The sequence below is a fragment of the Heteronotia binoei genome, chromosome 2, assembly GCF_032191835.1.
Source record: "Heteronotia binoei isolate CCM8104 ecotype False Entrance Well chromosome 2, APGP_CSIRO_Hbin_v1, whole genome shotgun sequence".
NCBI classification, from domain to species: domain Eukaryota; kingdom Metazoa; phylum Chordata; class Lepidosauria; order Squamata; family Gekkonidae; genus Heteronotia; species Heteronotia binoei.
The window spans coordinates 141,887,886-141,908,850 of NC_083224.1; the positions used below are offsets into that span (position 1 = coordinate 141,887,886).

General features: G+C 41.9%; 1 protein-coding gene across 1 annotated transcript; it reads right to left on the reverse strand.

The window, feature by feature from the left end:
* Positions 1–302: 302 nt before the first annotated feature.
* Positions 303–20,668, reverse strand: BCL10 (BCL10 immune signaling adaptor). Its single transcript, XM_060232148.1, has 3 exons — positions 20,447–20,668; positions 4,734–5,022; positions 303–2,422 (listed from the first exon to the last, which is right to left on the reverse strand). The coding sequence occupies exons 1-3, from the start codon at positions 20,525–20,527 to the stop codon at positions 2,058–2,060; spliced, it is 735 nt and encodes a 244-aa protein (XP_060088131.1). The 5' UTR covers positions 20,528–20,668; the 3' UTR covers positions 303–2,057.
* Positions 20,669–20,965: the final 297 nt, after the last annotated feature.

A 20,965-nucleotide genomic window follows, 5' to 3' on the forward strand; every position in this document is an offset into this window, starting at 1 on the left:
GGCATTCGATGAAATTGCTGAGCAGACAGGGTAAAACGGATAAAAGTAAGTACTTCTTCACCCAAAGGATGATTAAAATGTGGAATTCACTGCCACAGGAGGTGGCGGCGGCCACAAGTATAGCCACCTTCAAGAGGGGTTTAGATAAAAATATGGAGCAGAGGTCCATCAATGGCTATTAGCCACAGTGTATGTGTGTATATAAAATTTTTGGCCACTGTGTGACACAGAGTGTTGGACTGGATGGGCCGTTGGCCTGATCCAACATGGCTTCTCTTATGTTCTTATATACAACTAAGCAGTTGCGCTCATAAGGAACTTTATTAGATTTTAATCCTACTTAACCTGGGAGAAAGTTGCACTGAATTCAGTGAGCCTTACTTCTGCATAAACATGTATTGGACCAGGCTATTAGTGCAACTAAATCTGATTTCTTAAAAACAAAATAATGCAAAGATATATTTATGATCTATTGCATCTCAGAGGCCCCACAGAAGGCCAGCTTCTTTTTGGTAAAAATTCATCTTGAGCAATAAAAGGCACAGCACTATCTCCCCATGATCTACATAGTGGACATACAACTACTGCAAAAGAATATTTCAAAAGGAATTGCTGAAACATTACAGTGTTACCCCAATAGTACACAACACATGACACAAAAATTGTACAAATATGACCTCTAAAATACCACATTTTTCATTGTTATGCATGTTTACATATATGCTAAATTTCACACACATTCTTAGTATAGTGGAAAGATAAATAGAAAATTATTAATAAAATGAAGCAGGTTAAATCCTGTAAACTGCTTTACAGTAGTACAACAGATGTTCCCTCCCCAATGGTCTCCTTTTCCAGTGACCAAGCCACAAGGAACTCTCTCCAGATGACTGAGGGAGATCTTTTGCTCCTATTGATTGTGTGGGGTAAATTATGCTCCAAAGATCCTCTGATGCCAAATTCTGATATAAAGACTCCTTTCCTCTGCAGAAAAAATGTAGAAGGAATTCACTGGATTCAATTCACTAGCTGTAGAACAACATTGTCCCACCTTGAAGAAGAACCAAACCTTTTTACTTTAGCAATATATTCAGCACTGTGAAGAAGCCTCTGCATCATAATAACAGTGCTGTGAAAGTGTCAACATTAAGTGCTCGAAAAATTTGTTGCTATTTGACTACTTTAAGCTGTCTTGTAAAGTATACCTTTAATGCCTCTTGAAGTTTAATGGGAGCAAAGAACAGAAGATCATGTCATGTTTTTTTTTAAAAAAACTAAATGCTACAAGTAATAAATTGTGGATATGCATAACAACTATCCAAAGAAACCTCAATCCAAGACAGTACACAGAAATACTACTACAACCCACCTCTTGCTTTGACAAGGGTTTCTTTTTTTACCTCTGCCCGTTGCTAATCAAGCAAATATCAATCTCTTGCCTTTTTTGCAGCAAAGTCAGGTGCTCTTTCAGGACTGAACTTAATCTTTGTATATTAATAAGGCACAAGTGAAAGCTTACTTTCAATGTAAACTGGTAACAGTGAGGTAAGAAAACTACAGATTACTTTCTATGCTAAATGTACCTTCTCAGGGCAATTGAATAGTATCTATTAGGGAAATATCTAGGAAGCTGTCAGAAGTTAATACATTTGTGCACGTCTTAAGAATTACTAGAGTAAACAGCTATTGTGGCAGGTAAGGGAAATTATGTTCTCTTAGGAAGAAGTGTATAGCACTTTTAGAAAAGCTGAAAATCCCTGTAAATGTAAAATCTTTTAAAATCATCTGAGCATCATTTTTTAATACCTGAATTTTTTAAAATGCCCTTTTAAAGGCATTTAAGTAGCAATAATTGAAGCAGAATAAACAGTGGTAATATGTTAGAGAAAATATGTAGCTTTACAACCTCCTAAACTATTTATCAGTATCAATGAACTATTTTTAAAGGAGATTATCCTCAGCACTCTTAATCTATTATTTTACAGTTTAAAAAAATCTTTTTTTGTAAAACTATACAAGACATTCTGTCCAGCAAGATTCATCAAGGAATCCATTCTTCACTGTGGAAGAAGTGAGCGGGATCTCAACGGCAAGAAGTGATTATCACTGGAGGTGGAACATATCTCCTCTTGTTCATTTTGCAACTGTGGTGGAAGAGGTGGTGCTCCAGGATCTCCAGGTCCAGGAAGAGCAGCTGAAAAAACTGAGTTTTCTGCATTTCCAACTTCAGTAATGGGTAAATTCATGGAATAAAGGGAAGCAGCTGATACGAAAGCAGATGTACTAAGCATTTCTGGATGAGTAATGTAGGTACATTCTTGGTCTTTTTGCTTTTCAAAGAAATTAGATTCATTTGACTGTGACCTAGAGAGATTGTTTGTTTGTTCACGTAAGGAAGGCCTGCAGTTGCTACAGCTCAATTCTGTAAAAGAAATAAATCAGATTTGCATATGATTAACACAGTGTTTAAAAAGTCAAACAGACTATTAAATGTTGGCATATGGATCCTCTAGCAAGTGATCTTCCAAATTTGATTTTTATTCGCAACACCACAAGCTTAAACGAAAACATTAAATCTACACACACATTGAGAGCCAGTTTCATGTAGTGGTTAAGTGTGCAGACTCTTATCTGGCAGCTGCTGGAATGGCCTGGGTTCAGCCATAGCTCTTATAGGAGTTGTCCTTGAAAGGGTAACTGCTGTGAGAGCCTTCTCAGCCCCACCTTCCTCACAGGGTGTCTGTTGTGGGGGAAGAAGATATAGGAGATTGTAAGCCTCTCTGAGTCTCTGATTCAGAGAGAAGGGTGGGGTATAAATTTGCAATTCTTATTCTTTCAGGTCAACGTCATGGTGGTTCTTAAGTATGCACAGACATTCACTTTTTTGTCAAGCATATCTTCTCTCAATCCACTAGCATTTCGCCTTGAAGGAGTGGCTTGCTCAGTGCTTTAAAGAGGCACCTTCAAAAACCTTACAGTGCAATCTAAGCTCTCCACATAGTTTTATGGATCTCATAGTTCCATGGATATTTAACTCACCATCTGCCTTAAGATGCATGATTTCTAAGGCTAAAAGAAGTGGCTTCAGTGCTGTTCTAAGTACTTATACCAGTCTATACCCACGGAAGTCAATGGGTTTAGACACTGTTTGTGGGTCTATTGTTGGAGAAGAGCTTCTCTTGAGTGTGAGTTAACAATTGAACTAATATCTTTATCATTTTCACTATTATGGGAATATGAAGTATGCAATGCTACCAATTTCACTGGCGTACAAAATAGGTTCCAAAATGCAACAGTCAAATCCCATCACTATTGTGAAAGAGCAGATTTTAAAACAATTTCTACTAACTGTTTAAATTTGGCAGTGTGTAATTCAGTGACTTAAGTTTCTCATTATTAGGACAGCTATAGTGTAATTCAGTGACTTAAGTTTCTCATTATTAGGACAGCTATAGTAGTTTCATCCTGAAATGCAAAATGTGTGCTAGCTTTGAATAGAAACTGGAATTTAAGTGGCTATTAAATCTTTACAATGTGAAACTGTATCAAATCTAATTATGTGTGTTGGTTGTACATATGCAGCACTCCATAGTAAATATGAACACATGGCCACTAACTGGGTCCATAAAAGCATTGAAAATTACTTAGGCTTGGCAATCACAGAGAGGTTTAAGGGAAGCAGTGGTAGCAAGGAAATCTGGGGTCAGCTTGCAGGGATCGAAGGGTGGAGCTAGTTCAATGCTGCTGCTTAACTTGCACACAGGAAGAGAAAGCAAACACACATGGCAGGGGAACTATGACAGCTCCCCTAAGTATTCATTTAGATATTTCTATCCTGCATTTCTCTACAATTGGAACACAAAGCAGTTTATAGCATCTTTCTCACCTCCTCCATTTTATACTCACAACTCTAATCTCTAAACCACCTTTTAAAAAAAAGAAGATGGATTTAAGTGAAGTTATAAGTAAGTAGCATTTGTTGTCAAAATCATTAAATGTATGAAATCATGGCAACTTTTAACATTTATGACCTAATATAAAATTGATGTGGTGGCTATTTAAGTGATATAAAATACCATTTTATTTAGGCTTAGTGCTGACATAGTAAATGAAGGGTTTCACTTACTGATGAAGTACACACATTCATGGATATAACAAAGCTGGGTTGTTGTTGTTTTTTTTTAAAAAAAACCACTTTGTTATTGCAGCGATGATTTGTAGAGTATATGCATATAGCAGGTTTTCTACATTTTGCTACAACTGAGAAGATCTCATGATATATATACAATGTAAATAGCAATGCTATCATCAGTGTCAACATTTGTTCAACTGGTAGCAAGCAGCCGGTGCCAAGATTTCTGATATCCAAGACAAATGAATGAGTTTAAGGTAATCCCAACAGGCTCTCCAGATATATGGAGCAGGTTCAGTCACAGGAGAGTTCTCCTGCTCTTGAACAAACATCCCACCCCCCGAAGAAACATACATGCACATCTTTAATTCATTTTCTAAACACCTAGCTCCTATAAATATACTACTTGGCCACTACCTAGCATCCCCTATCTTTCAACCCTACGCATGGGGAATACTAAAATCATTGCAACAGAAAACAAAATTTGGCTGTAATCCAGTTCACTTACCTGAATTTACTGGGGCTTTTTCAGAAATTCAGCTGCAAGCTTACTAAATTGTACAAAGGCTTTTGGAATAAATAAGTAATTCTGAATTATTACCTTTAAGACTTTCAAGTTTTTCATTTTTTGCTTTCAAGATGGCATCAGTTATCTTTTGTAACAAGAAGTTCTGTGTTCTTTCTAATCTAATAGATTCTATCAAAGCATCTAGTCCTTTTGGATGTTCTGCTAAGTAATCCAGCAGCTTCCCAGCCTTTTTCCTGCTTGAAGCTCGGCAAGAGATTTCTTCAGTGTCCTCTCGACTGAGTATTTTCTTTGAACGCAGATAATCAAAGTGCCTTTCTGCAATTATTTTCTCACACAGATAGCGACGCAATTGTTCCAAGACCTGAGGAAAAGCACAACCAAAATACTAAGTATTAAAATAATGTAATACTAATGGAAATATTTTGCACCCAGGAAAGTGGATTTTCCATAAACATTCTCTGATGCCCTAAACAGAGCATGATCCAATTTAACAACTTTATTTTGACATATTTAATAAAATTAAAGCACCCTACATTATTGTTATGTCCCAATAGCAACAGATACTTGAACTAAAATATTTTATTAGAAAATGCATAAATCAAATGTGGTTTAAATGTTAGTGTAACTCAACAATTCATCTCAAGTTCAGTTTGATTTTATGGCATATGGCCAATGGCCATTACAAGAAGTTAACACTAAAAATTATATAAAGAACATACAATACTGTGAGACAGTTAAAATACTATTAAAATTATATTTTAAAACTTGTTTCACAAGAGAAAGGAATAACTCCCATAAGTAACTGACCTATGCTGACAGAAGCTTGGCCTGAATTTTCTTCGCTGCTAAGGCAAAAAGGGCAACTTTATATGTGATCTCTGGTTCCACATCTGCAAGTAAGAATATGACTTGTTCCATCACTGTGCTAAAGCCTAAATTGGCTAAAGCTGTATCTAAAAATTTCTTCCTAGGAGCTGAATAAAGTGGATAGGCCAGCAGAATTTCTCTCTAAATTATTTTCACTGGAATACTACTTGTAAAAATTAAATACAGTATTACAACATACTTCCTTTATATTGTTTAGACTGAAAAACACTTAAGAACTGGAAACTGATAACACTACTTTTAACACACACAAAACACTGTGCTTGATATGCCAGGGAGGTGGCTGTCCACTCATCTGTTTCAGCTGAATTTAACTCTCTTCCATGGTGGTCACTGGGGCATGTCAGTTTCACTGTACTCTTGGATAACATCACTTAAACGACTCATCTCTCTTCCATCATGCGAGAGGAGACATTTAAATAAGAATTCCAGTTTGGGCTTTGATTTGATCTGCAAAGTCAATCAGGTGGATTTATAACTCAGTTTTTAACTTGAATTACTATGTCTATTTGTGGCTTCATTCTGCCCCAATCTATAAATCAACATCAATGCACTCAATCACTCAACTGCTGGGGATAATTACCTGAAAAATACAGCAACTTTGAGACTGCCCAAAATGCCCATTCATTGTTATTAGTTTTACAACAAAACAATGGATTTTAAAATGGCAAAGTTTTCCACAGAAAAATAAAGCATTGACATTTTTTCCCATCACACATGTTTGAATCTCATACCACCACTACTTACTGTATATTTATAGCAAACCGTGTGGCCAACCAATACAATTGCCATTACATAATGCCATGTATGATCCCCCAGTCCATTTCTTCCCTCATAGGCAGGGGTTGTTTTGTAGAAAAATAGGTGGTGGAGCTCATCCAGAGATTGTTATACAGCTGCACCTACTATTCAATGGACAAGGTAGACAGGAGGAGGGGGGACCATCAGAAAGGTTCAGGAGCTGCGTTCCTGCTGAATTCAAGGCCTGCTCATGGGCAAGATATTTTCTTCCACTTTTCTATCTTTTTGTGATTGAGCTACCCTAGTTGTCAGTTTTCTTCTTTCCTGAAGAATTCTAGCTGTCTCACACTGTATCCCACCAATATTTTGGCTGTTTACTCAGTCCAGGAACCTAATGGAAGGAATGGAAGCCCCCTTTAACTTATACAGCTTAAATGGCACTTTATATTCCAAATTAACAAAATATTTTATTCAACATAGAAGGGAAAGGTCAGGTGAAATCGGGGTAAAATTTCTAAGGTAAATCAATATAGATAACTCTGAGATAAAATCAGTACACACACAGACTTTAATTCTTATGTTTTAGATTAATGAGAGTTTCTTAAACTACTCAGAGAGTTGGTTTACAGACAGGGTGGATAAAAATCAATTATTTAAAAAAATCGGATTTTTAAAATTTAAATCGGATTTTGTAAATAAAATGCTTTTTGAGGAAAATATATTATCATCCAAAGGTTATTCCATCATGAAATAAAGATTAGTTTTTAATTCTGAAGCATAAGGCTGCATATTCATTCAATGTTTAAATTTTTTGGTAATAAATTCTATTAATCCATTCACAATGCCATGCTCTTCCAGAGGTTTCTGTAAGATTATTGGGCAGTTTCTCTGTCTACAAGATATTATCACAGAACGCAGATGCTTGGTTTTGCAGTTCTCAAAACTGTAATTTGTGTCTGCAAAGATCACAATGCCTCTTCTACACAATAAAAATGTTATAAAATGAACAGAGTTGAGAAAAAGACCATAATCTCATTGTTTTACAAACCTATGTACACAGAATCAACCCCTTAAGTGCTAAGTTTCAAAAAGTTCAATGAATAGAAAAAGATTGATTGGAGTGGAATAGATCTGCACAAGAAGAAGCTTCAGTGTGAGGAGGGAAGGGCAAGTAGTAAAAATGAAAGTGAAACTTTTTGAGCAGAATACTCCACAAGATTTTGGAACTTTTGTGGGTATAGTCCGAGGTTTATCACATTATTCTTTCCCTCGAGGAGAAAACCTATAATGGCAGCAGGTTGTAAAAGAGTCTTTACGTAGAAAACTATGATTTAAATCAAGTCTTACTGACTAGTCATCTAAATCGTGATTTAAATCAAATCCATCCTGTTTACAGAAGGCTGATACACTCTTTCCAGTACTAAGACCCCTTCTCTTGAAACACCAGTAGTCATCTTGAGTTTTTAACTGACTCTTACGGTCTCCAAAGGCACTTTTTAACCACACCAGAACAGGGATCTCTGCACTCTTCAGAACTAGCTCCCTGTTTGACTGGGTAGGGAATTTTCTTCTCTGACTTTAAGATCTATCCTCGTTCCTTGGGCTGAATGGGAGTCTTTGTCTAACTAACCACTTGTCCTTGACAACTTTCCCCAGTTCCCCTGTCTGTGTTAAACTGCTCTCAGTCAGGGCTGAATTCCAAAACTGTCAGTACTCTGACTCTTCTCAGCTAGGGCTGAAATCAGACTGCATCTCTCCTCAACATCCCGTTAAGAAGTCTTTCTCTGCTCAGCTGATGCTAACCAATCAGATCTCTTGGAGCAGCCTGTCACTCAAGGCTTTCTGGCTCTGTGAAGAATTCACCCTTTACAGTTCTTTATCTGGTTTATACAGCTCTTCTAAGCTTTTAAAAGTGCAGATCATCACACCATGGAACTATTCTATATCAACTAGGCCTTAATTTGCTATTTTGCTTTGGCTGCACAGATGGCTCCAGTTTTACAAATTTAGTATATTATGCTGAACAGAATCCTTGCTTTCAGAGTTTTGGTTTCAAGACTTGTATTTTAACATTTTGCCTAAGCTCCTGAGCTCCCAATTATTTCCAGCTAATCAGGCATATATTGTCACAGTGAATGCCCACTTGGTGCTTATCAACATGTGAAAAGATGAAGAATGCTATAGCAACTGCATGCACAGGCTAATCCTGATGGAAATGGGGGCAGAAATGCTACAGTAAGTCTCTAAAATGTTGTGAATTTCAACAACTTGTATAGAGCATCCAAAAATCTGTCTAATAATGCCTGGCAAACCTGTTAATATTCAAAAATGACAGATACTAGCCAATGCAGAGAACTGCCAAAATGAGACTGGAAACCATGGAATGATGAAAACTGATTTGGAACAGTCAGTGTTTGCACTGTTTTGGAATGGTATGTGTTTCCGCAGTCCCCAAGTTTCAGACATTCACCATGATAACAAACACTGCCCTTAGGACAGAGGCATACATATGGCCTCCAAACGGTTTTCAAATGGCTAAGCTATAAAGACTGTATGACTGTCTCACTTTCTTCTAGCTACTGGCATGTAGCCCAGAAAAAAAACCAAGAGTGCATTGCATGGGTACCCTACATAAAATACTATATGCTGGATGGTGCCATGGGAACAACATGTGTTCCTCAAACAAGTATTTCACAAAGATCTACAATAGTAAGGAGAGGGAGGCATGGGGCGAGTCAGCAGCTAGGGCAATGTGGCATGTTCTCCCAATAGTTATTTGCAAACCAAACTGAACCAAGGACATGCATTTTCTCTAGAATGCATTTCTTTAAGAATATATTCCTCCAAAGCACATTTTAATTCTGTGGTGACTGAGCTTAATAAAGTTAAGGGTCCCATTAAGCCAGTATTTATCATACATCTTGATAAGGACATCCCATTCTTCACTCCCCTGTTGTACCCTCACTGCAATAAGCAGTCGGATAAGGGGGGGAGGCCTGGAAGCTGCTCTTTCTATTCCAAGTTCCCTCCTGCAGGCAGCCTCTGATAGGCAGCTATTGCAAGGGGGAGACATGGAAACAAATCATTCAGGGTACACCTTTCGTTCCAAGGCTAGACCCACATCCTCTCACTTAGACACTGATGGCAAGGCTTGGAGCTGAAAACACACAAGGCAGGTTTTCTGCTCTGAGTCATCTTCTGCCAGATAGCTTCTAAACTCTTGTTTAACTATCTTGTTTGCGTTTTTTGAAAAAAGTTTTGGGATTTTTCTGCGTACCTGGAAGTTTCCACACATTTTAAATCTGCACTATGGGGCCATATTCGGAATTAGATATGCAAGTGGGGACCATGATAGGTGGCCATGATGAAGGACAAAAACGGTAGGGACCTAACAGAAGCAGAAGAGATCAGGAAGAGGTGGCAAGAATACACAGAAGAATTATACAAGAAGGATCTCAATGTCCCGAACAACCATGACAGTGAAATCGATGACCTTGAGCCAGATATCCTGCAGTGTGAAGTCAAATGGGCCTTAGAAAGCATTATTAACAACAAAGTGAGCGGAGATGACGGTATCCCAGTTGAGCTATTCAGAATCCTAAAAGATGATGCTGTTAAAGTGATGCACACATTATGTCAACAAATTTGGAAAACACAACAGTGGCCACAGGATTGCAAAAGGTCACTTTATATTCCAATCCCAAAGAAGGGTAATGCCAAGGAATGTTCAAACTATCACACCATTCCACTCATTTCACATGACAGCAAGGTCATGTTAAAGATCCAACAAGCTAGGCTTCAGCAGTATGTAGATCGGGAACTACCAGAAGTTCAAGCTGGGTTTCGGAGAGGTAGAGGAACTAGAGATCAAACTGCCAACATTTGCTGGATTATGTTTATGTTTAATTTGATTTATACCCCACCCTCCCCGCCAAGGCGAGCTCAGAGTGGCTTACATAAGATCATAGAACAATGATCGCAATCATAAAATCACTAAACGATAAAAATTAAAAACAGTATTGGTGCTAGATTAGATGTTACTCATTCTCACGACGACAATTGTTCCAGGATTCTCCTACAGTCAACTGAAGGTTTGCCGGAAGAATGGTTTTACAGGCCTGGCCTCCTGTCTCGCCTCCTTCAGCCCAGGGATCGCTAGGAGATGTTGGGATCCAGATCACAGCACTCTCTGGGGAATGTGTGGGAACAGACGGTCCCTCAGGTAAATGGGTCCGCAGCCATATAGGGCTTTAAAGGTAATAATCAGCACTTTGTAACGAATCCGGTACACTATTGGTAGCCAGTGCAGTTCCTGCAGCGTTGGCTGTATGTGCTCCCGCTTGGGCTGCCCCTGTAGCAGCCTAGCAGCCGCGTTCTGCACTAGCTGAAGTTTCCGGGTTCATGACAAAGGCAGCCCGAAGTAGAGGGCATTACAGTAGTCTAGTCTCGAGGTGACCATTGCATCAATCACAGTTGCCAGGTCGCCACAGTCAAGGAAAGGAACCAACTGTTTCACCTGCCTAAGGTGAAAGCAGGCAGATTTCGCAGTTGCTGCTATCTGGGCCTCCATTGTCAGGGAGGCCTCCAATAGCACCCTCAAACTTCTGACCTTGGACGCCATTGTCAATGGTGCTCATCAAAAGTTGGCAGGAGGATTTCCCTGCCCAGGCCACTGCGACTCAGGCAAAGGACCTATGTCTTCATCAGGTTCAGCTTCAGTTGGCTCAGCTTAAGCCAACCAGCCATGGCTTTCAGCGCCTGATCTAGGCTTTCCGGGACATCGTCAGGTTGGCTGTCCATCAGTAGATAGAGCTGGGTGTCATCAGCATACTGATGGCAACCCAGCCCATACCTCTGGACAATCTGTGCAAAGGGTTGCATGCAGATGTTAAACAACTCTGGGGACAGAACTGCCCCGAGGCACACCGCAATTAAGCGGCTGTCTCTGGGACGACTCTCCCCCAATTGACACCCTTTGTCCCCAACTGCAATGGAAGGAGGAAAGCCACTGTAAGGTTAGCCTGAATCCCTACATCGGCGAGACGGTGGGCTAGTAACTGATGGTCGAACGCAGCCGACAGGTCTAACAGCATCAGTACTGCCGAGCTGCCTTGATCCAGATGTCGCTGGAGGTCATCCACTAGGGCGACCAAAACTGTCTCCATCCCATGGCCTGGGCAGAAACCAGACTGGTGGGAATCTAGGACGGAAGCATCCCCCAGAAAACTCCGTAACTGTAGCGCTACTGTCCTCTAAATAATTTTTCCCAGAAAGGGTAAATTTGAGACCGGTCGATAGTGTTTCAATTTGGCCAGGTCTAAGGTGGACTTTTTTAGGAAAGGGTGGACCACTGCCTCTTTAAGAGACGATGGAAAAAGTGCTTCCAGGAGAAATCTATTTATGATATCCCATTTAGCAGGGGTGGCCAACGATGCGGATGGGGCAAAGGGAGGGTAGAAAAGCCAGGAACTTAGAAGTTCCCCCGTGTCTCTCCCCAAGACCCCTTCTGCTAGCAGTGCTCCTCCGACAGGAGCTTTGCTGGGTCCTAGAACCCCCCAACCAGCTCGGTTCAATCCGTTCCTGCCCTGATGGCTTGAAACGCGACCGCCTCGTCTCGCTGAAACCGGAAGTGCAAATTGAGCCCAAATCACATGTTGTTGGGCGTCCAGTAGAGAGTATTCTATCAACTTCCTCCAGACTGAGGGTTTCAAAGTGATCTAAAGCTGGTCCAGAAGACAGGCATGGAGCCTCGAGTTCACATACTGTTTCAACTGTAGTGGGAAAGTCGTGATGGAGTGACAAGATCTTGTCTGTGAAAAAAATGTGCAAAAGCCTCGTAGCCGATATCCAATTTTCTACAATTTGGCCTGCCTTGTGGCAGTATTGTAAGTGACCAAATTACCCTAAATAATTGTGCCAGGCGTGATGTCGCAGACGCAATCTTGGCCGCATAGAAGGCTTTCTTTGTGGCTTTGACTGCCATCTCATAGCACCTCAAACTCTCTACAAGATGTTCTGGCTGCTTCGTCTCGAGTCCACCATCACTAGCCGTCTGAGACCCCGTTTCATCAGCCACAACTCCAGTATATACCACGGTGTGAGCTTAGAACGGGAGTGCAGAAGGCGCCGTGGTGCGATCTCGTCAATGGTCCTGGACAGCTGATCATGCCATAGCTCTACCAAGACATCTAGAGAATTGCCAGGGACCCCGCAGAGCCATTTGGAACCTCTCAGCGTCCATCAGACTCTGCGGGCAAGCTAAAATGCACTCGCCGTCTAAACGGGCTTGAAGTGGGACCTCTAGGGCATAGTGGTCTGACCATGGCACTGCTCCCACAGGAACCCGGTCCACTACAACCCCCGTCGCAAAGATCAGATCCAGCATGTGCCCCACCTGGTGAGTGGGTGTTGTGACAACCTGGGAAGAGTCCTAGTGTCGCCATGGATGACACTAGGTCTGTTGCCTGAACAGAGGTCGGGTCATCAGCATGGACAATGAAATCACCCAGGATCAAGAGCCTTGGGTGTTCCAATGCCCAGCCTGCCACGGCCTCCATCAGGGATGGTAAGGCGCTGGCCGGTGTGTTAGGCGGATGGTACACCAGCAAAACCGCCAATCCCTCCCCAACATCCCAAGCCAGGGCAACACATTCAATGCCGGCAATCTTTGGCGACAGGAGAGCCCGAAAGGAGTAAACCTCCTGTATGAATAGAACCACCCTCCCTCCCGCTAGTCCACAATTAATGAAAGACCGAGAATCTTGGGGGGGCGATCTGGGAGAGAGCCACTGTCTCCTCATCACGCACCCAGGTCTCAGTCACGCAAGCCAGGACCATATCTTGCTTGAGCAGGAAGTCATGCAGAACTGAAGTTTTATTATTTATGGACCTGGCATTACATAGCACCAATGACGGAGGCGAGTAATTCAACCTGGCCCCACTACCCGTTACCATTGGGATGAGACACAGACTAGAAGGAGGCTGAGCTTCTCCATATCTCCACCACTTTCTTTTATTGCTACGTCTGCTCCCACCGTCATATCTTCCCCTCTCCAGGAGTACTGGGATCCCCAGGCTGGTACCAGACCACCTCACATTTCTCCTGATATAAGGGTCAAGAAGCAACTGTCAGAACGGGATATGGAACAACTGATTGGTTTAGAATAAGGAAAAGGAGTTCGACAAGGATGTATATTGTCACCCTGCTTATTTAATTTATATGCAGAGTAAATCATGCGGAATGCTAGTCTGGATGAAGCAGAAGCAGGAATTAAGACTGCTAGGAAAAACATCAACAACCTCAGATATGCAGATGATAGCACTCTAATGACAGAAAGTAAGGAGGACCTAAAGAACCTCTTGTTGAGGGTATACCAGCGCGCCTCGTGGTCTCACTGGATCGCTTCTATATGCGGATTTATGGCTACCCCAGCCCCTCTTCAGCCTCAGTTCTTCCTTTTGAATTTTACCTCACGACTATGAAATGCAAGGGGTGGGTGTAATATGGATTTCTCACTACTAGTCTCTTCGGGGTTTTTGTTTTGCTTTCAGATGGATATAAACTCAGTTTGTAGGTAGTGGACCACAGCAGCTTTGATAGCTTTCCCAATATACTGGCACCAGAGAACTTTAAAGTAAACCACAGAAATTTATTAATGTACACACACCGTCTTCAACTGGGGAATGGGGAATATATACATGGGCTATATTGTATCTCAAGCAGTTAACAGTTTCTTCGTAGTTCAGGCTTTATAATATCTAGTTCACTTAGGTCTCTCAGGTTTCATAGATCATACAGTTTTCACTCTCCAACACTATTCTAGGTTGGCCTCTTGGGTATAATGCGCCAAGACCCTTAAGTCGACTGGTGTCTCTTCTCCCAGTCCTTCAGACTTCTAGACCCACATCTTTCCCTCAACCACCTCTTTAGCTCTTAAGAGAAGTGTATCTGTGTCTGTGACCTCTCAGGTCTTTTACTGTGACTCTTCTCTAGTCACACACACAGCCCCTTGGCTGTCTAAATAGAGTGAACAGTGAGCTTTGCTTCTCTCGAAGACTCTCCTCAGCTCCTGTCTCAACTCCTTCTCAGACCAACTGCTCTCTTCAGCAGTCTCCCTCAGACTCTGTCTGTCACTAACTGCCCTCAGCCGTTAGCTGTCAATCACCTCTGAGAGTTCCGAGCACTCTAGCCCCCACCCTCAGGTCACCTGACGCAGGCTCTATGAGTCCTTAGTTTTCTTGGTAACCCATTCATTACCGTCACAGAAGGTGAAAGAGGAGAGCACAAAAGTAGGCTTGAAACTCAACATCACTAAGATCATGGCATCCGGCCTCATCACACCATGGCAAATAGAAGGGGAAGACACGGAAGTAGTGACAGACTTCACATTTCTGGGATTCAAGATCACTGCGGATGGTGACTGTAGCCATGAAATTAAAAGATGTTTGCTCCTTGGGGGGACAGCTATGGCGAACCTGGGCAGTATAATAAAAAGTAGAGACATCACCCTGCCAACAAGTCTGTAGAGTCAAAGCGATGGTATTCCCAGTAGTAATGTATGGCTGTGAGAGCTGGACCATAAGGAAGACCAAGCACAGAAAAATAGATTTTTTGAGCTGTGGTGCTGGAGAAGAATCTTGAGAGTCCCTTGGACTGCAAGAAGATCAAATCAGTCAGTCCTAAGGGAAATCAACCCAGACTGTTCCCTGGAAGGTCAGATGCTGAAGCTCAAGCTCAAATACTTTGGCCACCAAACGAGAAGGGAGCACTCACTGGAGAAGTTCCTGATGCTGGGAAAAATGGAAGGCAAAATAAGAAGGGGATGGCAAAAGATGAGATGGCTGGACAGCGTTATTGATGTAACAAGCACAAATTTGAGCAGACTTCGGAGGATGATGGAAGACAGGAGGGCCTTGCGTGACTTTGTTCATGGGGTCACAAAGAGTCGGAATCGACTGTGCGACTGAACAACAAAAAGTGGGGACCTGCAAGAAACCTGCAGGCACAGCTATCTCATTCCCCCCCCCAAAAAAAATCTTTGCTTCCTCTCCTCCCCTCCTACTTCTTTGTCTCTCACTCTTTCTCCCTCCCACCATCTGTTCTCTTACACTGTCTCTTCTCCACACCTGTCATTTCCATTTCCTTTCTGCCCCATCATTCTCCTGGCCATCCACCTGCTTCCCCCACATCAGCAGTAACGGTGGCAGCTCTTCAGAAATCACAGTGGATCTCCCACCTATTGATATCAGTTTCCCTTAGGATTACCAGCTCCAGGTTGGGAAACTGATTTGGGAGTGGAGCCTTGGGGAAGGAAGCAACCTCAGCAAGGTATAATGCCATAGGCTACATCCTCCAAAGCAGCTATTTTCTCCAGGGCATCTGATCTCTATCATCTGGTGAGCACTTGTAATTCCAGGTGATCTCTAGCTCTCACTTGGAGGTTGGCAATGTGCGTTCCCCTGGAAGAAATGGCTGCACTGAAGGGTGGAATCTACAGCATTATACCTGTCTGAGTTCTCTCCCTTCCTCAAACTCCACACTCCTCAGGCTCCACCCCTCAAATCTCCAGGAATTTTCCAATCTAGAGTTGGCAGCCCTATGCCCTTCTCACCCAACAGCCAATGTACCTTATCTGCCCCTCTATCTTCAGCTTTCTATTGCCTCCCTCTCTGTAGCCTTTACTAGGAAAAAACGATGGTCTTTCTTCACAGTAGGAACCAAAGCAGCTTACATTATACTCCTTTTTAACCACATAACAACCCTGTGACATAAATTAGCCTGAAATTACATGACCAGTCCATAATCACCCAGTCAGATTCCACAGCAACATAGGGATTCAAATCTGGATCTTGCAGACCCTACTCTGAAGCTCTAACTGCTATACCAGGGGTGGCCAATGGTAGCTCTCCAGATGTTTTTTGCCTACAACTCCCATCAGCTCCAACCACTGGCCATGCTGGCTGGGGCTGATGGGAGTTGTAGGCAAAAAAATCTGGAGAGCTACCATTGGCCACCCCTGGGCTATAACATATTGGCTTTCACAGGATGGCTGCTGTTGAACAGCTGCAAGCATCCAGACCTATTTGAATCATGCAAGTCAGGTGGCATCATCATCCAGAAAATGCTGCCAAGCCTAGCGTTACCAGCTTCTAGGTGGGACCTGGAGATCTCCCAGAATTACAACTGTATCCAGACAACAGAGATCTGTATTCTGTATACATGACTTTTGAAAACTAAGTATACTCTAAAAGTTTCTCCTACAGCCCCAATGAGTGCTCCCTCAAAGGCCAAAATAGACCTGGAAAGGACCCTGCCCTCTCACCATGCCCTTTTATTCACAGAAATTCAGCCTGGAATAATGTGGTTGCCTAGCAAGAACCATCAAGGGAATCTGTTGCTTAAAGCTACAGGCATTCCTTTTATCATTTTTGGATTTTTAAACCACCCAGTGTATTTTTAAATTCAGATTTCATGTTTTTTTGCAAAGCTGGGGCCCTTTTTAAGTTTGTAGAAAGATCTGTCTTGCACATTCACAGCTCCTGTCACTGGATTTAAGTATCCAAAGATTTGGTTGACATAATTATTAGACTATAAGATAAAAATCTAAGTTATGAAACAACTAATGTGATGGAAAACAAGACATGGCTTGCTGTATTTTACACTGCTTGCTGCAAAGCCTCATCTTATCCACTTGTCAGAGCTAAAATTTAAATACTGTACTCTGAAGATGTCCCATTATATATGATCATTATAGAATCACGAAATACAAACGCAACAGGCAGAAAGCTAATACCTCAAATAACCTATGTTACTACATCATCCTTGTCAACTCAACAAACATTCATCCCGATTCATCTGATATGTCTTTTGTTTACATGTCTTTTGTAAACTAAGAGCATACTCTAGAAGTTTCTCCTACAGCCACACACTGTACAGAAAGATCCATAATTGCAGACAAGTTGTCTTTCAGAGATGCCAGAACACCATCACTGATGTTCTAACTGAGGAATTCTGATAAGGTTAAGTAACACTGGAGACACAGCCTGAACTTGGAAGCGCATATTCCCAGGAAAGCAGATAACCAAAAGTACATAAAACTCATGCCACCATTTGCATTAGCTTCCTATCACAGATAAATGCAAGCACCAGACGTAACTTCTGTAGTTTTGACTCTATTTAAAAACCAGATCTTTCTCTATACCTCATTTTGATCAAAACATTGAGAGGATCCTCTGAAGAAAAGTATACCAAGTTTAAATTTGAAGGACAAGTAAACAGGTGTTTTAAAGTAATTGCTCAGCATTCTTAAGGGTCCTATCCTAAACATAGCTTTTCAGTTGTCTGTCATTCAATGGTTTAGCACATAGGCAATTTAACTTGTATATTTTACACTTCTACTCAGCCTGAGCCTGTTAAAGGGCAGAATATATGGAAAAGTATAGCCATTCTGCGTGACAAACATTAGACTTTTGTAGTCTGTTTTTACAACGAGCCAGATTTAATCAATTTATATTAATTTTATTTAAATCACTTCTGAGCTTCCTTTCAACCCAATTCAGCATGAAAAACATACACACAAAAATGTTTAAAGCAATAAAACAAAACAAATACAAACACACAAACAGCAAGGAGGGCTAATAAGAGTCAGGGAGACAGATGAATCTCCCTGGGAGGGAGTTCCAAAGTTTTGGTGCCACAACTGAAAAGGCCTTTCTTGGGTTGGAAATAAGATAGAACCTTGTGGAAACCCATAGACTAGAGGCAAAGAAGCTGAGCAACAGTCTCCTGGCACTACATTCTGCAACCTACCTTTTAGGCAGGACCAAAGCCATTGCTAGTATCAACCCAGAAGAACACCATGAAAGATCGTATCAAAAGCTGCTGAGAGGACCAAGACAATTAACAGAGTTGCACTCCCCATTCGTTCTAGATTACATCCTGCATTTCTCCTTTAACCAAAACTTAAAGATTATTTATTTAATCAACTTATATCCCACTGCTTCCCAGCCAAGCAGGGCTCAGGGCAGCTACTTTAAAATTATAGCTGCTATAAAATTCCATAATGTTTATAAAGCAATCAATAAGAACATAACACAATCATAATGCCCTACCAACAAAGTTATTTAGCTCCTTCAAACGAACAAAAAAAAAATCTGGCCATTTTTCTAGAAGTTTCCAAAGACTGCATTTGGTGAGCTGCTCTATGCAGGAAGTTCAGTAAGGATAACATCACAACAGAAAAGGCACTGTTATGTTATTACCACTAGCCTAAAATGGAAAAGGTGATATGTGGAGCAAAGCCTTACTGGAAGATCTTGTAACACAGGTAGATTCATGGAAGCAGGCATTCTAATTTCAGGTGCTAGGATTCAGGAGCAACTTTAATAACTCACTAATGTACAGGTTTGACAGAAGAGATCTGCATTTAACCTGGACACTACAGCTTTTTATACTCCTCCTGGTTTTCAAGTCGTATAAAGTTCCACCTATCAGAGAGAGCGGTGTTATGAACAAATCTACAATGAGAACTCAAAAATTATTTTCTAGTAAAGTGAAGAAGCACTGAATGTTTAAAACTAGGGGACAGGGGGACACAATTTTTCCAGAGGAAGTGATATCAGCTCTGACATTCTCTGAGCAAGATTACAAAATAGCCATTAGGAGCAAATATATAACAAATCACTATAGACTTTGATTTATAATTTAAGGCCTACACACAATTTCTCTTCAGAAGGCAGAAGAGGAGGAGGAAAAGGTGACTATTACCAGCCAAAAACTACTTTCAGTGACTCATGGCAGACAATAACTCAACTACAAATAGGGGATTTCCTATCAGCCCTCTAGAATAAACTCCTACATAGAAGATGGTGAGCTGAAGCACAAACCATGCAATTTCATGGACTTTCTCTCTTCTCCATCTGATGCTTTTCCAAGCTTCTACCATGCCTTTAACCTCCACTCTAAATCTTGTCAGTGATTTGGAAGAAGGGATTTTCCTAAAGTACATTCTTTTTTCTCTGTCTCTAGAGAATATTGCTGAATACAGTGTTTTTGTGAGAGCACATCTAATTCTCAGTGATCCTAAAACAGCAAGCAGGCATTCATGGTTCTTTCAATTATTTCCTCTCCCTAGAGAACCCTTTATTCACTTATTATCCAGAATGAGAGGCTGAAGGAGGGAGAGAAAAGAGGAGTCATAGAGAGTGACTGACTCCTCCACCAATAATACACTAAAGTTGATTCTTCCCCAGCTACTAAACCCAACGTGACCATGTGAACCTATCTGCAAAACAGGCCACTAGTACTGTCTCTAAAAAGTAGCAGCTACTACATGTTTGAACAGTAGGTAACAGGGGCTGAACATTGGTTCTCAGTAGCACCTCAAAGATTAACATTTATTTCAATATGAGCTGTTAATGAGGTAGATCTAACTTCAGAAATGCAAAGGAAAAATCATTTTGGGAATTCACAGCTAAGGCACAGAGAGGTGTGATGTGAATCCCACCCGATATCTGCTATTTAATTCTCTGTATAAGAGACTAGAACAGAATTAGCCTCTACGAATAATGGATGATGAGCCGGGTCCGAGGTCCCAAAACAGAAGCCCAGGAGCAGTTTCTTATTCCATGTTTTATGATACAGAGCTCAGGTCCTCAATGACTTCTGTTCTGCTTTACTACTACAACAGATCAACACAGCTACCCCTCTAGAACTGACACACACTTTGCAGTTTTCTCTTGGGGGTACAACTAAAGTAACGAAGTAGGATTAACACAATGGATCAGGAAGAAGCTTTGAATGACTCCTCCCCTCGGCTTCTTTAAGAGTTCCATATACGGCGGAATTTCACCAGGTGCAGCACAGAACTGCAACGGCAGGAAAAGCCACATCTGGCAGGATTTCCCCCTTCTACACTTACAGGGGCAGGAACCTTCTTGGGGTCTGCGGCCTGACAGTTTTGCTACGGCAAGCAGATTTGCACTTTAGCGCCTTCCTCCTAAAGGAGAATATGCTTTGAAAAGCTCCTCTCCTGTTATTCTGTTCATAGACCGTGCCTCGTACTCCCTCCCCGGGCCATCGAGGCGCTAGAGCTCCCCGCCCCCGCTTCCTCTCCCCGCCAGCCCACCGGTGACTACGGCAAAAGACTCTCGCTTCTTACGTCTTTTTTCACCTCTGCCATCTCGTCGTCGCTGAGCGACCTCTCGGTCATCGCCGCCGCTGGCACCCCACAGCCCGCCATGACGGAAGCACAGAGGCCACCGCGGACAGAAGGCCAACCACCCTCCCAGGCAAAGTGGCCCCCGCTTCCGGCACAGAGGCGAACCTGCGCACGCCCAGCTCAGGGAGGGCGAAGGTTCTCTCGGGGGCAAAGTGCGCGTGCGCACGGTTGCCGGGGCTACTTCCAGCTCGCGCTTTCACGAAGCGGAAAGGGTTTCCTTGCCACCCCTGTTCCTTAGGTGAACTTCCTTTCTTCTGCTCGTCGTTTCGTTTTGGCGGGGAAGTCCACTATCAGGCAGGATCATGACGTGAAAAAGGCCTCTCAGTGAAGTGCAAGTCTAAGCCGCCTGAGTATGGATACGAGAAGACCTATACAGAGTTCTTACAGGGATAACTGGATTAGAATAACTCCAGGCATGCACCTATAGTAAAACTGCCTTGAGATCTTCCCACTTCAGCG